The following is a 16,841-nucleotide window of genomic DNA, read 5'->3' as shown; positions in this document are numbered from 1 at the left end:
CTCTGCCTCCATCATCCTCCATTCTGCTTCCACCATCACCCTGTGCCCTCCCTCTCGGCTGCTGCGCACAACAGCCCCGGCATCGCCACGTGCTCAGGATAATGCACAAACTCTCCACTCCTCGAGAAATAAAATGCATTTGGCAGCATCTGCGTTCCACACTCCTCCAGAACAATGCTCTATGTCTTCCTTGCACAACTAGTTTGAAGCGGGACCGAACCTTCAAGAAACTTGCATCCTCACATCCACCAACCTCTGCACTGATATCGTACTCAACAACACCACGTATTACACATGCTCCAGTACTGCATGCATCTTATCTTCCTCCGCATTCTTCCTCGCCTTCTTCCCTTCTTCATTCACTTTTCACACTTCATTTGTATCAAACACAAACTTTTGCACAATCATCTGTTTCATCTCCGCGAGTTTGTCTTGCCCATATAACTCCAACTCTTTCTTCTCTTCTTTTTTTTTTTCCTTCTTCTTCTTCTTTCTTTTCATCGACAATCTCCATCTCCCTCACAAACGGCACGGGTGCTGTGTTCTTGCTTCAAATTGCAGAACTTCCTCATCATCTGATAATCTCAAATTCCTTCTCCATAGAAGCCGGTCACACACTAACATCTTTAAACCCTGCTGAAAACTCCCCAGTCGTAAAATAATCTGCGCATTTTATTGTATTTGCTGACACAAAAGGAAGAACCCTCACACACCCACGAATATCATATGCTATCCCTTCTTCCACTCCCGCAAGCAGATTCTTCGCATAATCTAGATAGAAATGGCTCCGCTCATTAAAAACTGTAATGAAAAACACTGCGTGATGATATTATTTCTCTATCAACTCCTTCGAATGTTTCACCAACTGAAACTTCGCAACATGCGTTATCTCTTCATCATTACCACTTAAAGAAATATTAGCACATGCAGAAGATGAAGCAGTAGAAGAAGAAGAGATAAAGGCATAATGCACTTTCCCCTCCACCATCTTCAACATCATCGGAACACCCATCTGAGCAGCTGCTGAAAAAGCGCGGACAATCTGCAATGGCCCACGAAGTGTCGCAACTTCATTGATCGCCCGGTACATATCATTTGACTGCCTTCTCTGAATGAACTCCTCTTCTGCACCGAGCTTCTTGTCTAATGCGTTGAACGATTCCTGCTTCTTCGCTGTTTGCACCTCTACCTGTCTCCCCTCTTCCAACCCCGTCAGCTGAGTCTCGGTATCAAACACCACGCAAGCACTCGACAAAACACATGCTCACGCTTCATCGCTGTTCTGTTGAACAGAATCTTCTTTTCATTGTCTTCTTCTGCTTTTTGTTTACACTTTTGTGTAACCTCAAATATCTCTTCCGATGTCGTTAAAGTAGTTACAAAATCATTTGCGTTTCTTTCCAACAGATGCTGCCACTTCACGGCACAGCTTCCAAAGATGAAACGGGATATGTGTGTTCGCATAACTCATCAGCTCCTTTCTACCTATTCAGATGCTGCAATCAAAGTCGCACTTCTCTGCTTTTCATCGATCCCTTCGACAAGCGTACAAAACTCATCAGTCAAGTCTCTTTCCTTTGCCTTCTTAATATTTACACCATTCCTTATCACATGCGGAATAAAGATCTCCAAATGCCACAGAGTCAAATATCTCTTCGTTGTTGAGCCTTAGCAAGATCTCCGCCATTTCGCCCGTACAACCAGCTGGCTTCGCAAAAGCTGCATGTCCAGCTAGTCGAGCGCTTTCATCGTCTGCCCATCTACAATTTGCAGCCACTTCGACCACAGGATTTTTTTGGATTAGCGCACAGATCGTCAATCCACACCTTATTGAAATACCACAAACATACCGATTTTCTTCATTTTCTTCTTCTTCTTCATTTTAAACTCAGCTCAAAACCAACAATTTTTTCCCCCAACTTTTCAATCAGATCTTGTCTTTTTCCTCATTTTTTGTAAAATCATTGGCTGATATATGCAATATCTCCACGTCTCTAATTATTTCAATGAAACTTTCCATTGTTTTAAAAACCCAAACACTTATCTGCGTCTCCTGCTATACTATTCATATCCCTTTAAGTATTCCAGTGTGACGGAGCAGGCACGCAAAGCTTGTCAAGAATGAAGCATCTGTAATAGGAGACACTCCAAGGAAATCGCTGTCCAGGTCTCCGCCTTCACAAACCTCAGCCCACTCAACCCAAGCGCCTCCACAATCAGCAGCTCCATCGCTTCTTCCAGCTTCCCCTGGTTCTCTTTGATTCTCTCCACAAACTCTCTGTGCGCTGTCGGATGCCAGCCTTTCTCCTCATTCCCATCTCCTTCCTCTGCCTCTTCGAGCTCCTCCAGCACCGCTTGTGCAATCGCTGCTTGTGACAGAATCACATCTTCCATCCTCAGCCCAGCCACATCCAACTCTTTCTCCACAATCTCCCCCACTTCACACATTGCAACCCCTCGCCCCATCACTTCACCACCACACGCCTCGACTGTTGCGATCGCCATATTTGCAGCGACTGGTCAAACAGATCATAGATCGACGGGAAAGCATTCACGTCTGGCGCTGCAAAGATCCGCTTGCTCCCCGACTTCGTGCCCACCGACGCTGCAAGCGACGGAAGCGGACCCACCAGCGGAACCGAAAGCATCGCCGAAAGCGCCACATCGTGTGCACACACAACACCCCCATACAGCACCGCCCGCCGAGCCACAACATATCCCCACAGTGCCCGCTGCGACAGCTGCATGTGCCGAGCATGCACCCAAGCTGCCTCAGTAACCAAAATCAGCAGCTGTCTGTCGATATCGTTCATTGCAACTGCGGAAATATATGACGCAGCCACCACTGTTGACGTGTCCTAAAGATCAATTGCAGGCTACAATGATGGTGATAATAACTGTCCATTTCCTGCTCCCGTCTTCTCTTCGCTCCTCAATCACAGAAATAGCAAAGAATACAGGAGTGCTTGTCTATCTCTCCAAAAAGAAAATGTGATGATGATGAAGAAGATGGATGCAAAGAGCGAAGAGACAACTGATGCACAATCCGGTCCGCAAGAAGATTTGTGTTAAAAAGGCTTTGAAATCGAAGGTTGCTCCAAAAATTGAATAAAAGCAATTAACCCTGTGTGATATGACATGAAAAATTGGAAAAGACTTTAAAATGACAGGCGTGACTATTTTTCTTTGTCATTTTTTTTGTCACACAAATTAAAAAATATATATATATTAACAATTGAAAATTTATATATATTTGAACGTTATTGAATATTTTTATGTCATTGTGTTATATTTTTTTCAACTTTCGACAAAAATCTCAACACTTTCAAATAATTTTTTTCAAGTGACAAAATGATCAAATAAAAATATTGCGGTTTTGTCACTTGTCAGATCTGTCACTGACAAGTTAGATCTTTCATTTTGTCACTATTGAAAACACTTTATGTATTCAAATCAGAGTTTCATGTATGAATCCTTTCATGTCTTTTTTAAATAAAAAAGCATTCTGTCTTAAAAACTCACTATCTTTATCTCCTTTGTCTCATTCCTTCCATGAAGCAGCATGAACAGTGAATCCCTCAGATCCACAATCAATTTCTCATGAGGAGACGAACAGGCCATTGCATCCACCAGATTCGACATCGACGAGGTGGTGGGGCACAGTTCTTCTCCCTGAACAAATGTCGTGTCAGTATCTGAAGTGTCTGTGGTGGAAGTGGATGAAATGGATGGTGAAGGAGATCTCTTTCGGATCTCTTCCTCTTCTTCTTTCTCCAGTGCCCATTCAGGGTTCTTGTCTGAGTCTCTCCCCAAAATATATTCTGTTGAGCCACTCTCACTCAACAAATGCTCTGACGATTCTGAGTGTCCCAAGCTTTTCTCATACACCCTCTTCTTGATTCTTTCATCATTTTTCTTCTCTGCCTCCCTCTCTGTTCTTCGCCTCTGCTCTTCAAATGACATTTCCATCGCAACCGTCTCAAACGCCTTTGGATCGTTCTGCGCTGCGTCAGCCAAGATCCACTTCAAGCTCTTGTTTTCGTTCTTTGCTTTCCACCTCCGCACATCCAAAACAGCTATGAACAGCTGGCTGAAGACAACGAGGAAAAGCACGAGCCAGGACGGGAGTGCCGGTGTGGCAGCCTCGGCTGGGTGGGCAGCGCTGGCAGGCTCTGGCCTGTTTTTGAGGACGAAGTGCGATGTTGCACACAGCACGCCATCAACCGCGTCAAACATAAACGTTACAGCGAGATCATTGGAAAGGAGTGTGCTGAGGCAAATATGGCCAGTGGGGACGCGCTCCCGAGTTTTATTCTCCAACTTTCACATATCATCTGCGAACTCGTGTCTTTCAATCACATTCGCGCCATCAATGCTTGTGACGAGAAGGAATGCGAAGAAGCTGGGCAGGATGAACGAGAGGAGGATGGTGAGCACCATGTGGCTGCCATCCTCCTGGTCTGCAGCATACAGCAGCACGGAGAAGAAGAATGGAGGGTTGAGGTTGCAGATGATTCAGGCCAGGATGCACTCCTCGTTGTGGATCCACTAAAAAAAGATGTTGAAGTGTCGTCACATTTTATCAAACTCACCAGCGTTAGTGATTCCTCATCGGAGCTAATGACATTTCGGAATACAGATGGATAGTCACTGGCTAAAGTGTTGCTGCAAGAAAAGGGCCAGTTGCTTACAAACTTTGCTTCGTCGATGCGTACTGCATCACAAGAGACAGACGACGCACCTTTGACGGGTTTGTCATGGAGTGATTGATGATGGAGGTTGTTAAGTTGAACAAAGAAACAAATAAATGAAATCTCCGTTGTTTCCGTTTGCCACTGATGAACATTCGTTGGGAGCTCTCTTAAATAGCATATCTCGTTATTGATTGGCTGCTTTATTTGAACTTTCAATGCTTCCTTGTTGTGACTGTTCTTATGCTTTGTTGGTGGAAGATGGAATGCATTGCAAGTGTGAGGGAAAGTCGCAGAACATTCAGAAGATCGGAAGTTTGTTCGAGTGAATTTTTTGTCATAAAAAGACGAGCCGGAAGAGAAGCAATGTATCCAGTGGCTGTCGCACGGATTCTGAAGATACTGCACAACAAAAACACCAGATGCTCGGCTTCCACGCTTTGTGCCGAGGATCTCTTGCAGCAGCGTATCTCGGAGGCCTAGCCAAACTGATAGAGGTATTGGAGTGTCATCTTTGAGAGTGCGATGTTTTCGGTAGCGAAGAAGAGGAAAGGCAGGAGAGCAAATGAAAGATGCAGGATGGAACCATTATCGATTCTCAAGTGGCTATTCTTGACAGCGATCAATGAGGAGTTGAGGAGCACTTTGCGTGAAGCTGGAGAGGTGGCTGATGAGGAAGCTGAAGAAGCAAACTGAACAAAGAAGATTTATTGGTATTCATCCGCGTTGAGCATAACACCACTGTTTAAATGCGAAAAAGACTGGCAAATGAGAAAGAAGAAACTCTCGATCTTTATGTTTGAAGAGATTGCGAGGATGGTGTGTCTGCACTTGATGGTGGAGCAGAGGCGATCGAGAGCAAATGAAGGAGGCTCGAGCAAGTGGATACTCATACAGGATGTACCTCGCATTTTTGTAATATTTTGGAAAACTTCTTGGATTAGCTCAACTCAATAACAATAATCTGTCCAACTTCACTGATCCATATTTTTCCATCAGCTGTACTCTTCGCTATGTGCAATTTGAACTCCTTCCAGCTGAATATTCTTCATTGTCACGTTTTTCAAATTCAATATTGTTGATAACTGTGCAGAAACAATATCATTTGATAATGATAGCGATTGCATAGTCACAAATTCTAATTGAGCTGTGCCTCCATCTGCTTTAATAAGCCCAAAGTTTATAATTTCTTCTTTATCGTCCCCTTTTTAGTGAATGAGCATTCTTTAAAAGTCAACGATCCTTCGCTTGATCCAATATGCAGCAATGTACTGACTCCGCAAGTGGATGACGAAGGAACAACAATAAAGTTAAATATCTCAAATGTTGCAATAATTTGAATCATTATTGTCGCTTTCTGCTTCTTTGATTGAAGCGTGACGTTCCAAAGAAAAGAGCTCTTCGCTTTTGTCCGATTTCACAAAAATTCCATTGAGATCATTGCTTTTTTGGAGAATTCCTTTTCAAATGATGTTAACATCCCTTTCGTTTCCTTCAGGCAATCACGTAAGAAAATGAACTATGACAGGCAAGGATGACCAGAAAATCCACAGGCGCCTGTATCTTTTCCTTCACATCCAACAAATATATCCGATCCCAGTTTGAGCCAAAAATAGATCAATGGAATGCATTTTCTGTATCGCTTCTATCATATCCTTTCATGGAAATGTGTGAAACATCTGCTAGATTTCCAGTCACAAATGTGAGATCGGCGTTTGCGATATTCTTCGTCAAGTCGGATGATTTAATAAACAGTTCGTTTTCATATCTCGCAGCACTTAGTTCATCTGCTTCGAAAATAGGTGATTTGTTAACAAATGAAGAACTGCAATCAACAAGCTTCAAGGTCATCTCTTCTCAAAAGCCAATTTTCGAGTTTTCTGCTGACTGAACATCCTTTCATCTTATTAAAATAACAGCCTATTGAATATTTCTATCGCTTATGTCATGTGACTTTTTGCATTTGTTTGGCTCAAAATTGAATAGTGTCAACTTTTTAATGGGACTTTTTTACTTATTGGCACTTTTTATGTTTGAAGCTGCAAATCAATAAAAAGTCCCCAATGAATTTCAACACATACACCACACTTTTTAACTAGTTTCAGCAGATACTTTTGCAGTTTGTTTTTATATTTTTATTCATTAGTCATTGAGAAATTTCGTTTTTTTGTTAAATTTGAATGGACATTTACCAGCCAACCAGGCAACGCCCATGAAATCGGGGACATGCTTTGAGTAGCTTTTACTAGGATCAATCTATTTTTATATTCTTTTTTTTAACAAACACTATTTTCTTGATTTTTTCGCATTTCAAATTTTCATCAACATGATAACATTAAACTGTTTATTTCTTTATTAATATTATGAAATGATAAAAATAAAAATATGATATGAAAAACAAACACTTTAATAATGATATACATTCAAATATGAATATAAAAAATTTTTTATTATGAAGAAATCATCAAAACAACAATAGTTTTATTAAAGATCAAAAGCAGTTGGGACCATTTTGCTGTTCTAGACATAAATAAATAAACTATGTTCTATTTTTACAACACTTTATTAAAAGAGTATTTGTTTTTCATATCATATTTTTATTTTTATCATTTCATAATATTAATAAAGAAATAAACAGTTTAATGTTATCATGTTGATGAAAATTTGAAATGCGAAAAAATCAAGAAAATAGTGTTTGTTAAAAAAAAGAATATAAAAATAGATTGATCCTAGTAAAAGCTACTCAAAGCATGTCCCCGATTTCATGGGCGTTGCCTGGTTGGCTGGTAAATGTCCATTCAAATTTAACAAAAAAACGAAATTTCTCAATGACTAATGAATAAAAATATAAAAACAAACTGCAAAAGTATCTGCTGAAACTAGTTAAAAAGTGTGGTGTATGTGTTGAAATTCATTGGGGACTTTTTATTGATTTGCAGCTTCAAACATAAAAAGTGCCAATAAGTAAAAAAGTCCCATTAAAAAGTTGACACTATTCGAAAAGTGTGCTGAATGGAACCTCAACTTCATCTACTGCAAAACAGAAAATATTTTATTGATTTTCAGAGGCGACATTGCAGTTAAAAAGATTTATTGCTTTTTGAACTTGCATTGAATCAGCAATAAAGAGTTATTAAAAATATTTGTAGATAGTTTTTTTTAAAAATGGTTTCTTAAACAAATTCAAAAATTGAAAAAGAAATATTTTGGAATTGCCAAAGATAATTATGTTGTTTCCATTTTTTATTTATCAATAAAATTAATATATAAAATTAATAATGGGTTTTGTTGATCAGAAATGACTGACAAAATATTATCGATTTGTCATGTCAAATAGGCTTCGATCTGACTCCAGGGTTCCGATTTCTTTTTGACAAAAAAAACATTGCTTCTGAATTTGACCTGATTCACAGAACTCAATCTGATTATGCATGAATCCAGTTGCTCCTTCATCACACATCTGCAAGCTATACGCTGTTCTTCGCTCATTCGCTTTGCTCCATCTTCCCTCGATCTTTCTTCAAATCTTTATAATGCTCTTTTGTCCTTCCAGCAAGCATGCGCTCCAAAGTCTGATTAATCTTCCTCCCTTTATCTTGTCCCATTCCTGTGATTGCATTGCAGTTCGGCCTTTAATTATTTTGCGTGCTCATTAATATTTCTTTCGGCATAAGTGAAAGAAAATACCTTCTCCAATTTCATGATTTCATTCATGATAATAAGTGATAATAAATAACATAAAAAAACAACACTTTTGGGTGGAACAGTTTTTTTAGATATCAACATAAAATATCAAGAATAAATATTTGTGATCTGTCCCATTATTAAATTTTTATTTCAATATTTTTTGCACAAAACTTTAATGCCTGCAAATTGAAAGTTTATCTTTGGATTTAATAACGCAGCACTTAAATACTTCACAAATGAGGTGTGAAATTTACACTTTATTGCTATTTTTAAGTGCAATGCTAAAAACTTTTTAATAACCTTCTTTATTGTAACATCCACATATTCGTTCAATTTATTTTCGAAAATGTTAACTCTTTTTAAGCTTTAGAAGTTGTTGTAAACGTATATAATTAATCTTTAGTTTTTATAGTGAAAACTTTGTTTATCTGGAGTTTATTTTTTGTTAATAAGAAAGATTATTAGTGAAATGAAGATAATCATTTATGTTCCATTTGATTAAGTATTTATGTATATTTTATTAATATGATTAATGGCTCATTTCACTCGCATGTAATCGTCTTTGTAAGTGATAAATAATTTCGGAATTTAAATAAGAAAGAAAAGTCAAGATATTTTTTTAATGTTGCATAAAGTTTAAATGTTTTAAATGAAAAACTTTTGAAAATACGAAAATATTTCACGTTCACAAACAGAAAATAATGATGCAATTTTTGTTTTATTGATGTAATGCAAGAATGTTTGCTTTTTTTAAAACCTCAAGAAAACTACTAAAATGAGTTATTTGCAACACCTATTGACACATTTCCATTAATGAAAACAGAGAAACAAACCACAACATAAACTGTCTCATTTCTTCCATCTTTTTCAAATTTTCATCTTTTCTGATAGCATCTTTAAGATTTCCTTGCTTATGGTTCAACGTTTTTGTCTCCTTATCAATCTCTTTTTCTGATCTAACAGATGATATAATAAAAATAGACAATTTTTGTTTTATGAAATGTGGAGAATATTAACATGAAGCGAACTTGTATATGTTTGTTTGAATAAAACAGCTGCTCAGAAGAGAAAGTTGTTAAAGTGCGAATAAGGAAGGAGGTTCAGGTCGTTAACGAGCCATTACGAATGCTCTGCACATTGCAATCTCGCGAGGAAGCGACACGGCGACGAGGAGAGTGTGGATGAGTCTTGTCGAATGGTGGAAGTTACAGACGCAGAAAAGTCACCACCCATTGATGTCTCTATTCACAAAGTCGGTTCCTCACAAGGAGAATCTGAGGATGTGCTCGAAGATTGTGAAGTGTGGGAGGGGATTCTTTCTGATGTTGAAGTCAATAACTCACAGACGCATGGCTTCATTTAGCAGGAAGAACTTGTGCGAATGATGAACTTCGCTCTGAAGGAAGGGTTTTCGATGGAGAGGACAGAGTTAATACTCATGTGAGTGGACATTGGAGAAGAGAAAGATTACAGGGAAAACAGAAGATCACGAATAAGTCGAAGAAGGAGTATTTAAGATCTGAATGAGAGCGATTAAAAGGAGAAGGTAGAGAAGAATTCGATGAAGAAGAAGAAGAAGAAGAAGAAGAAGAAGAAGAAGAAGAAGATGATGATGATGATGATGATGATGAAGTTAATGCTGAATGATCAGAGTTCAACACAATGACTGCTTTCGCAAACAAAATTCTCGCATCAGCAGATATGAAAAAGAAAACGAAAGAAGAAAAAGAAGAAGGGGCATCTGAGAGAGAAATGGAATGAAATGAGCTCGATGATGCTCTTTGAACGAGCTAGGCGACAAAGGTGAGAAAGACTCATTTGAAGAAAATGTAGGCATGATGAACAGATTTGAATTTCATAACAGACAACTGCAGCAAGAGAAGGAAGATTTATTTTATGTTGCAACATTAGAATTTTATGGTTATTCAAACAACAAATTCTCAAATACGAAGAAGGCGTTCTTTCCATCAGTCAAATTAAAAAAATATCGTCAATGAAGAGATCGAAGGAGAAGGAGAAGAAAACTCACTGCCCACAAAAATGCTGCTTGAAATGGATTGTCCCCGGGAATCACACTCAATAAAAAAAATGCTGTTGGCTGGAATGGAAAAAAGATTTATAAAATAAAAATGAAATTGGTTTTGCATTGATTACAAAATTCCTCAAAAGAACACACCTGCCATCTTTTTCGCAAATGCAGAGGATTGTTTAATTACTGATGATGAAAATCTCATTTTCCATTGTTTCCATGTGCTTCTTTCTCCATCATCCTTTATTCCCACACAAATATTCTGCTTTTGATGTTATCATCAACTTTTTTATTAGAATAAAACATTTCTGATTTATTTTTTTCCAATAACCGTCCAATTGTTGTCATTCCATTTCGCTCTCATCAAAATGCTTTGAAATTGAATTTATTTTCATCCCCTCTTTTTTCTGAATATTAAAATATGCGATTCACATTAGCTGATTGTACTCAGAATCCAGTTCTCTTTTGAAATTCTCCTCAGAAAAGCAAAGGCATAACCATTTATATTATTTATCAGATTCTTGCGCTCTGAGAAGGCCACAGAGGGAAGAATCTTTAAAATGAACAAAAATAATAAAAAACGCATATATCATTATTTTCATCCATTATTTTGGAATATGAATTTCCTTCAAAGATGCTTTTCATAAAATTATCTTGCCCAATTCCATCATTGCCTGCTGCACCACACGTAACAATATCGCCTGCTCTGCATAAAATATCCGCTCATCTATCTCTCATTTCAACAAGGAATATTTTTATTCTTTCAAATCTGATGATCATAAATCCATAATAACAAACCAGAAAAATATTTATCGTTTTTTCTTTCTTTCTTTTTTTGTAACGCCTTGTCAAATAACACTAACAACGCAGAATGGTATAACGACTTATGCTTTCATGGTTGCTTTGAGTTTTTGTTTTGCGCCGATTTCTTTTATCCAATGATATCTGAATTCAATTCGAATGACGAATTTTCGTTGTTTTTTGTTCGCAATGCATTTTCAAAAATGCAGACAACGAGTGGAACTGAAAGGTTTAATGGTTTGTGTTTATTGTTGGATTTGAGTTCTCGATGAATGGATTTATTTTTGTTTTTCTTTGTTTTTTTGAAGAATTGTTTTCTGAGCTTGAAGATTGTGATGAGAACGGGCAGAAACGGATAATCGAAGAGATGAATAAAATTGTTTATGAAATGAATGAAGAGGAATTCAAGTCTGTTTTCACGAAAGAACTGTTTTACAAAATGAACAAAATGATTGAAGATAAGAAACTGTCAATGGGAAATGTGCTTTTATTGTTGAAGCGTGTTGGATATTGCAAAGTTCTAAAAAATGCATGGACACGTAGCTTTAAAGAATCTTCGTTGAACAAAAGATTTGAACAGATGATAATTGCGGAGAACAAAAAAATAGATGAAAAGGATGAAAAACTTCTTGTTGATCTTTGCGAATGCTTTTTTTCTCTGAGCTTTATTTTCAACCATGAATTATTGTCGATTTGCGTGCCTTGCCTCGTGAAAGCTGCGTTGAAGAAAGAGGAAAGCGTGGAAGCTCGTAATGAAGTGGAAATAGCTTTTCTGGCTTTGCATAACATTGGAATTTGTGTATGAACAATGTTATTTTCTTTTTAATTTAATCAATTTTTTCTTATTTTTTCATCAGCCAATCGAACAAGAACTTTATATGAATGAAATCAAAGAGATTATCAAATATCATCAGGAACATCGAAATCTTTCACATCTTGCCTATCGGTGTGCTTGGAAGTTTTTGATAGACAGATTATATTTCGATGAGAATTTAGAAGAAGTGATTGTGAATGATCTGCATTTTGCGAGAGAGGCAGCAAGAGAAATCGAAGAGCTGACAAGAAATGTGGATTGGAAGAGAGAGAAAGAAGAAGAAAGTGAAGAAGAGCTTGCTTTATTGAGATGGATCGAATCTTTGAATTTTTTCTTCGAAATGTGTAAATTGCAGAGAGAAGAATTTTCTGGGCTTATTGGAAGCATTGTTCAAGTATTTCAAGCCACAAAGGAGAAATGCAATGGAATTCATTATCATTGTGTTTATTTATTGGAAACTGCAGCAGGAAACAAAGCTATAAAAGTTGAAGCTTTTGTGAAGGGAGGAGCTGTAGATGCTGTTTTTCAAGGGATACAACTGCCAGCGTTGAATGAAAAAATGGCATATGAAAGCTTAGTACTTTTTTTGAAAGTTTCAAGAAGATTGAAAGAAGAGGAAGATGATGAAATGGAAGAAGCGAAAAGAAAAGCTTCAAAAAGGAAAGTGACTGAAAAGATGGAAGAAGAAGGATACGAAGACATCATCACAAGCTTTCATGAAAAATTTGATTTTCTTAACAGACGATATTATCATGGACTATCGTTGAATATTTCTGACTATTTTATAAGTGTTTAAGGAAACAAAATGCATCACACTTTTAAATTCGATAACTGAATTTTTTCTTTTTTTTTTCGTTTCACACAAAATATTCATATGAATATTTTAAATTGATTATTTTTCCCAATTTCAAAAAAGAAAAAGAAAAAAATAAATTACATTCATTTGTTCATTTAACTTGAAAAGTCTCTTTTCTTATCCTTTTTGGAGTTAATAATCCTTCGGATTCTTCCCTGGCTTTTCTTTGTTTCATATGATCTCATTGAAACTGAAGATGAGAAATTAAAACCCTGCAGCCAAATAAGGAGTTTCAAAGATGAATGCAAATGGAAAGATGAAGATGTTTTCTTTTGGCTATTGAAGAGTTGATTGCATTTTCTCATACAAAAATGTTCACTTTCTTTTTCCCATTTTCTCTTTCTGTTTCGTATTTCAATGTGCCTTGGCAAACAGTGATTAAGAATATACAATTCACAGTCAATTCCATATGGGTGAGAGAAAGGAAGACTTCTCAAAGAATGAAGAAGTGGAAGAAGAAGATATGCAATGGAAATGATCAAAGTGTTGAAGAAAGATGATGAAGGATTTGAAGGAAAAGAAGGAGAAGGAGAAGAAGAAGAGGAGGACGAAGAGGAAGAAGAGGAAAAAGAAAGAAAGAGAAGGAGGAGGAGGAGGAGGAGGAGGAGGAGGAGGAGGAGGAGGAAAAGTAATTTGTTGTTATTCGCTTGTTGATGCAGATGAAATATTAGATGAAAATTCAATATGTCTGGAAGACTTCTTATTGTTGTTTTGAACGATAGACAAATCGAGATCATTTGAAGAGTTCAATTTCATTCGTAGAAATTGTGATTGAACAACCTTTTCCGAATGTTTATCCGCTGCGGGGTGGAATGCACAAATGGAGGCATGCTCAGCGAAGACAAAGCAGAAGAAGAAACATTCTGTGAGTTGCATCGCAAACAAACGAAAGAAAGAGGCACTTCTTCTGAATGTCACTTCTTAAGCACAAAAAAGAGGAAATATTACAAAACATTCGATCAGATGAACTTTTGTTCTCATGTGCCATTCCATGTGATGATGGATGTCAAAATGCGAAATCGTCTCTTTATCATTCAATGAAGATCATTTTGGTGATAAATGATCATCAAAATATGGATCAAAATGATTGTATTTCTCGTCGCTCTGTTCAGGGAAAACGGATTTTAACAGGTGATTTCTTTCTATTTGAAACGCATTCAAATTTTCATGAGCAAAAAAAAAAAAAAAAAAAAAAAAAAAAAAAACAAACCTTTCCTGTATTCTTTCTGCATTCACTTCGGTGCAGAGTTGTCTCCGCATAATTCCTTGTCAAATTTCCTTTCCTCCAAAATCCAATGGCTTTGGTCATCTAAGGTTTTTGAAAAATCACATGTAAAACGAAAGGTTATGTATATCTTACGCAACAATGTAGAACATTCAATTTTGTAATAGCGTTGTTTGGACAAATCTTTGAATATTTTGTATTTTAATTCTTATTTCCAAATTATTTTTTCCTTTCTTGCGGTTGAAGCATTTGGTCTTTGCCTCATCAATTAAATGATTTTTTAACTTTCAGTGTTTTGAATATTTCTTCTTCAACAGTCAATCCTGTTCTTCATGCTTGCTCAAAAAAACACTCTTTATACATTAATTCCATAAAATGAAAGCAACTTGTTCTTTTGATGTTTATGGTCCGATTCATTCAATTAATTAAATAGAAAGAACTTTCTCTTCATGAATCATTATTTCTTGTTTTTCCACCTCTATTTCAAAATGTTGCCACCTTATTTGAAAAGGAAAATGTTTATATAAGATGGGGATTGATCGAAAAAGGATTTCAAAAGTACAAAAAAAAATCTTTCTGAATTTATTGAATTAAAGTTGGTTCGATCAAAAAAGAACAAAAGATTTTCATTCCTGGACTTAGTCAACTGAGCACAGTAATTTCATAGCACTTTCTTTGTGCATCTTGTTGTAAAGCAAATACAAAATAGTTTGTTGCGTTCTTTCATGTTTGCTTGGTTATAATCGATGTTTGTATTTATCTTTTATTTTGTCGGGCAAGTAACAATTTTAAACGAATAGGAAAATATAAGTTATAAATAAAATGAGCTCGTATAATGATGAGGATGAAGATGAAGTTCAAAACAGCTTTTATGTTGAACAGTTTTTGAGTTTGTGAGCAATGTTGTTTTTGAATTTATGATGGTTGAATTTCTGACTTTTATTTCTTTTCTTTCTTGTTTTTTGAAGCGTTGTTCGACGAACTGGGGCATTGTTCGGAAATTGAACAGAAAAAGAAAGTTGAAGAAATGAATGAAGCAATGAAGGAAATGAACGAAGAAGAATTTGGGACAATGGACAGAAAAAATCTGTTCGAAGAAGTTAATAAAATGATTGAAGAAAAGAAAATGACAATGAAAAATTCATTATTGTTGTTGAAGTACATCGGATGTTTTGTTAATATGAAAATGATTAGAAGTGGCTGTTTTATCAATTCTTTGTTGTGTCAAAGGTTAACAAAGACGGCTTTAAAGGAAGAGAAGAAAAAAAAGAATAGAGATGAAAAGCTTCAAATCGACATCATCGAATGCTATTTTCTTCTTCTTGATAATTACGATAGAATACCAAAAGAATTGCTAACAATCTATGTGAAGTGTATTCTCAAATATGCTGCAAACAAGGAAGAAAATGAGGAGGTTCAGAAAGATGTGGAAATGGCGTTGCTTGCTTTGGGCAATATTGGGGCAAATCAAGTATGTGAGTTGTAATTTTATTTTATTTTATTTCTGAATAATTATTTCTTTCTTTTTTCGAAAAAAAATAGAAAATAGAGAAAGGATTGTATCTGAATGAGATCAAAGAAATCATCAAATATCACCAGGAACATCACAATCTCACTCAACTTGCTTGTCAGTCTGCTTGGCAGTTTTTGATTTATCGATTTCAAGTTGATAGAAATTTGGAGGATGCCATTGTGAATGAGCTGCATTTTGTGAAGGAAGCAACAAGAGAATTGGAAGAGCTGGTTAGGAGTTTGGAATGGAAGAGAGAGGAAGAAGAAAAGGAAGAAAAGAAAGAAAAGAAAGAAAAGAAAGAAAGAAGTGCAGAGAGTGAAATCATGATTATTGAGAGGTGGCTCCGCTCATTGGATGTTTACTTCTTTGTGTGCAAATATCAGACGAAAGAGCACGAAGGGCTGGTTGAATGCGTTGTGCGAGTGTTTTGGGCCACAAGGGCATGCCAAGGAAGCATCGCCAGACTCTGTTTTCAGCTGTTCCATGCGATGATCAAAAGCCAAGCCTCACAAATTGACTGCTTGCTGGACAAAGGAGCGATTGGCGTTGCTTTGAGCGAGGTTGTTCGGTCAGAAGTGGCAAAAGAAGAAGCCAGTGGCTGTTTGTATGTGTTCAGGGGCCTTGCAAAAAGGCTGAGTGTGAAGAGCGAAAAAGAGAGAGAGGAAGCCAAACGGAAAGAGCTGAAAAGGAAAGTGATTGAAATGATGGAGGAAGAAGGATACGAAGATTGGCTGGTGAGCTTGTGTTTCATTGCTTTCTTCAACTCCTATGTGTTTAGAAATAACAGAAGAATAATCAAATATCTTGTTTTCGTGTAGCTCACATAAGAAGTTATGAAATTTGATGATGGTTTTTTGATTTTTTTGATTTTTTTTGAATTTTTTGAATTTTTTTGAATTTTTTTGAATTTTTTAATTTTTTTGGATTACTGTGAGAAATTAGGAGTTGAATATTTTTTCACAATCATTATTTCCTCATCTTTTCTTGCATCTCCAACGTTTATTTATTTTTTTGCAATTTTCGAAGGATTCGTTTAATTTCTCTTCATTTTTTTAATGTTTATACTCTTTATTTATATGTTACAATTTGTATTGATTTTTAAATGGAAGAATAAATTTTTTTGAAGTTTTTCGTTTCTTCATAATTTGAAAATTTTTTCTTTTAAAAATTCATTTCATTTTAAATCTTTTCTTTTTAATAATATGTATGTATTGATATTTTCATT

At 36.3% G+C, this 16,841-nt stretch overlaps 5 protein-coding genes across 5 annotated transcripts; 2 read left to right on the top strand and 3 right to left on the bottom strand.

Annotated features, from left to right (window-relative positions):
- Positions 1-1,585: 1,585 nt before the first annotated feature.
- MONOS_13549 (uncharacterized protein) lies at positions 1,586-2,813 on the bottom strand (the record flags this gene model as incomplete). The annotated part of the gene is made up of 3 exons (XM_067866261.1): positions 1,586-1,826; positions 2,186-2,516; positions 2,627-2,813. 3 exons carry the CDS (start codon positions 2,811-2,813, stop codon positions 1,586-1,588), a joined length of 759 nt encoding a protein of 252 aa, XP_067724975.1.
- A 697-nt stretch (positions 2,814-3,510) lies between these two features.
- Positions 3,511-4,236, bottom strand: MONOS_13550 (uncharacterized protein; the record flags this gene model as incomplete). Its single annotated transcript, XM_067866263.1, has 1 exon — positions 3,511-4,236. The coding sequence occupies one exon, from the start codon at positions 4,234-4,236 to the stop codon at positions 3,511-3,513; it is 726 nt and encodes a 241-aa protein (XP_067724974.1).
- A 133-nt stretch (positions 4,237-4,369) lies between these two features.
- Positions 4,370-4,759, bottom strand: MONOS_13551 (uncharacterized protein; the record flags this gene model as incomplete). The annotated part of the gene is made up of 2 exons (XM_067866264.1): positions 4,370-4,548; positions 4,696-4,759. 2 exons carry the CDS (start codon positions 4,757-4,759, stop codon positions 4,370-4,372), a joined length of 243 nt encoding a protein of 80 aa, XP_067724973.1.
- A 6,450-nt stretch (positions 4,760-11,209) lies between these two features.
- On the top strand, positions 11,210-12,960 carry MONOS_13732 (uncharacterized protein). The gene is made up of 4 exons (XM_067866462.1): positions 11,210-11,281; positions 11,418-11,445; positions 11,517-12,007; positions 12,066-12,960. The coding sequence occupies exons 1-4, from the start codon at positions 11,279-11,281 to the stop codon at positions 12,816-12,818; spliced, it is 1,275 nt and encodes a 424-aa protein (XP_067724972.1). The 5' UTR covers positions 11,210-11,278; the 3' UTR covers positions 12,819-12,960.
- Positions 12,961-14,706: 1,746 nt separating this feature from the next.
- On the top strand, positions 14,707-16,839 carry MONOS_13731 (uncharacterized protein). The gene is made up of 4 exons (XM_067866461.1): positions 14,707-14,811; positions 14,884-14,992; positions 15,072-15,574; positions 15,646-16,839. Exons 2-4 carry the CDS (start codon positions 14,926-14,928, stop codon positions 16,432-16,434), a joined length of 1,359 nt encoding a protein of 452 aa, XP_067724971.1. The 5' UTR covers positions 14,707-14,811; positions 14,884-14,925; the 3' UTR covers positions 16,435-16,839.
- The last annotated feature ends 2 nt before the right edge of the window (positions 16,840-16,841 follow it).

This window comes from Monocercomonoides exilis (genome assembly GCF_001643675.1).
Source record: "Monocercomonoides exilis strain PA203 chromosome Unknown scaffold31-1199392, whole genome shotgun sequence".
In the NCBI taxonomy this organism is placed as follows: Eukaryota; Preaxostyla; order Oxymonadida; family Polymastigidae; genus Monocercomonoides; species Monocercomonoides exilis.
This window is presented reverse-complemented; position numbering and strand designations above follow the sequence as displayed.